The sequence below is a fragment of the Prunus mume genome, linkage group LG2 (genome assembly GCF_029339155.1).
Source record: "Prunus mume cultivar Tortuosa linkage group LG2, ASM2933915v1, whole genome shotgun sequence".
NCBI classification, from domain to species: domain Eukaryota; kingdom Viridiplantae; phylum Streptophyta; class Magnoliopsida; order Rosales; family Rosaceae; genus Prunus; species Prunus mume.
Genome location: NC_142699.1, coordinates 22,085,218 through 22,087,935, shown reverse-complemented (window position 1 = coordinate 22,087,935; position 2,718 = coordinate 22,085,218). Strand labels below are relative to the sequence as shown.

General features: G+C 45.7%; 1 protein-coding gene across 1 annotated transcript; it reads right to left on the bottom strand.

Moving 5' to 3' along the window:
• Positions 1-829: 829 nt before the first annotated feature.
• On the bottom strand, positions 830-2,200 carry LOC103321793 (Kelch repeat-containing F-box family protein). Its single transcript, XM_008223627.2, has one exon. It carries the CDS (start codon positions 2,186-2,188, stop codon positions 995-997), a length of 1,194 nt encoding a protein of 397 aa, XP_008221849.2. The 5' UTR covers positions 2,189-2,200; the 3' UTR covers positions 830-994.
• Between the last annotated feature and the right edge of the window lie 518 nt (positions 2,201-2,718).

Sequence of the window (2,718 nt, the reverse complement as noted above, 5' to 3'; positions counted from 1 at the left end):
TAATTGGCCAGAATTGTAGCCGATGCTGTCCTGGCAGGGGAGATTTCTCTTCTGGCAGCCATTGATACTGACCAGCTTATGACCAGCCACATGAAATACAACAGATCTAGCAGGATGTCATACAGCTTGCCCCCACAGAATAGACTAAACCAGCCCCATCGAATCTTGACCACAGGGGCCTACTAAAAAGGAAATTGAGGGAAAAGAAAAAAAGCAGAATCAAATAAGCTAACCAAGGGACACTGTTGTGGTTGGAGGAAGAACATGTTGGGTTCCTGATGTCACATGTATAAGGAATAAAAACCAAAGGAAAATTAGGCCTTTGTGGTTAATGGTTTCCAAAAGATTGTCTTCAAAATGCATGCAATTATGAATTGGGGGGGAAAGGGTTTATGAGAGCAACTTCTGCTCTTTTATCTTCTTTTGTGTTTGTCTTCATGCTGCCACTTCTACTGACCAAGAGGTTTTGGCTCTTAGTTTGGCTCTAATCTTTGATTTGTTTGTTAATCTACTAACCAAGAATTGGAAATGGCAGCAGCAGAGCCACTAACCCAGCTGCCGATGGGTAAATCACTAGCATACCCTATTTTATATCATTGATTTTTCACTACACAACAGCAATATTCAAATCTTTGATTCTTGAGGTCAGCCCACCTACCTAAGTTGAGACTAGCAATGGAAAGTATTGAAAGTTGAATTGCACACGACTAGAATTCAGTAAGCGAATGATCGCGTTACGAGCCATATATACATTACATTACAAAATTTAGTTATATTGTTAATAAAGACGGTGGACAACGATATTAGGAGAAGTTGATGAGAGCCGGTATTAATAATCCAATGATTACTCTACGGAAATAAAACGGTACATTATTAAAGTAGGATTAAGTTTGCCACAATACATAGTTTCATGGGGATAATTTTTCATAAAATAAAATTAAAGTAGGATTAATTTCTCCGCCAATAAGACAGAGATGAGTGATGCCGCCACTTTTCACACGATTCTCAGTGCTCCAACTTGTACGGCTTTATGCAAATCCGGCAAACCAACATTCGAACATGTCACCACCAACCTCTGCATTCGGCTCCCGTCATTCACGACGTCGTTATGTACGCTTACCCACCTGCACCCTCCGCCCTCGAGCTCGCAGATGATAATCTCCGCCGGTTCCGCCGGGTTATGCAAGCACACCGAATTTCCCATGCAACTCATCCCGATCGACGCCACGCAACCGCTCTCCCCCTTCAGCTTCTCCGCCATCTCCGCCGGCATCTCCCCCATCATCTCCTTGCGCTCAAGCGACGCTCCCTTCACTTCCCACACCTTCACGCCCTTCAAATTCTCCGCATTTCCCACCGCACCCACCAAAATCAAACGGCCGTTTGCGAATCCGATCACGGAGCTAAATACGCTTCCGTCGGGGCCCAGATCGTACGGTCCAAACCATGCCTTGGAATTCGGATCAAACGAGTAGGTCACGCCGGAGATTTTCTCCGTCACGTACATTTTGCTGTCATCGACGGCCACCGAGAGCCACGTGGAGGCCGCGGAGTCCTTGAGAATAGCGGGCATGGAGTCGCACGTGTCCCACGTGCGGGTCGTCACGTCGTACATTTCCACCGCGAGGGGGTCGTCCTCGTAATCGCACGTGCCGCCAGCGACGATGATCCGGTGGCCCACCAGCGCAACAATCGGGTCGGTTCGCCAGACGAGCGGGGCTGCCGCGTGGTGCCACGTGTGGTGGAGGGGGTCGGTTGAGAAAGCAAACTTGGAGGGGGAGAGCATGTAGAGGAGCGTGGAGTGCGAGGATCGGAGGATGGGGATGGACGGGATATCGGACGGCTGCGGGTGAATGTCTATCCACACTTGCGAGGCGGGGTCGTAGGCACGTGCGCAGGTGACGTAGGGGTACCTGGTGGTCTGAGTGAGGACAATGAGCCAGGGCTTGATGTTTCTGTGGAAGTGGCGGAGGGAGGAAGAGACGGCGTGGCTCCAGGACTTGGACACGTGGCAGGCAGGGACGAGGTGGAGGAGAGGGACGTGAGAGAGGATGGATTCTAGGATGTCTCCGTAGAGTGGAGGTTGTTGTTGATCTTCTTCAACCTTGGACTTGGTGGTCTGAGTCTGAACCTCGGCCATTGCTAATTCCAGAGAGAGAAAGAAGAGTGAGATGAGTTTGAGTGGCATATGTTTGCGGGTGGCGGGGGGGGATGCATTATATAGAAGAGATGGGCCCAGCAGATAAGGAATGTGGAGCCTACACTGCTGGATGGACTCTGGATCCGCTCATGCTATTTTGAATTTTCATTTTTAAAATTTTTGTATTTCTAAGTAGTTTTTATATTTGTGCATAAATGAAGTTTTGAATGTACAAAAAAATAAATTCAATGGAGTATTACTTGGATTGGTTCAGGATTTTGGTACGTTTTAAAGTAGTCTGAGTTTAAGTCTTCATGATACCCGTGTGTGAGTTTTTTCTACCCTCTTCCTTTCTAAGTTTGGCCAAAAATAAATAAATAAATAAATAAAATTTGTTCACCGTAAAGTTCAAATTTTGAATTAACCTCAAAGTTTAAAAAAAAAAAAAAAAAGTATTTTTGAAAATTTTGTATGATTCATTGGCATTGAATAAAAGAACATGAATGTAAAGTAGCGTATGTATAGGTACAATGCATTGTAATTTATATGTAAACATACACGTGTATATAAAAATACAA

Excerpts from the sequence above, each read along its gene's own strand:
- LOC103321793 (XM_008223627.2), bottom strand. The coding sequence starts at position 2,188 with ATGCCACTCAAACTCATCTCACTCTTCTTTCTCTCTCTGGAATTAGCA.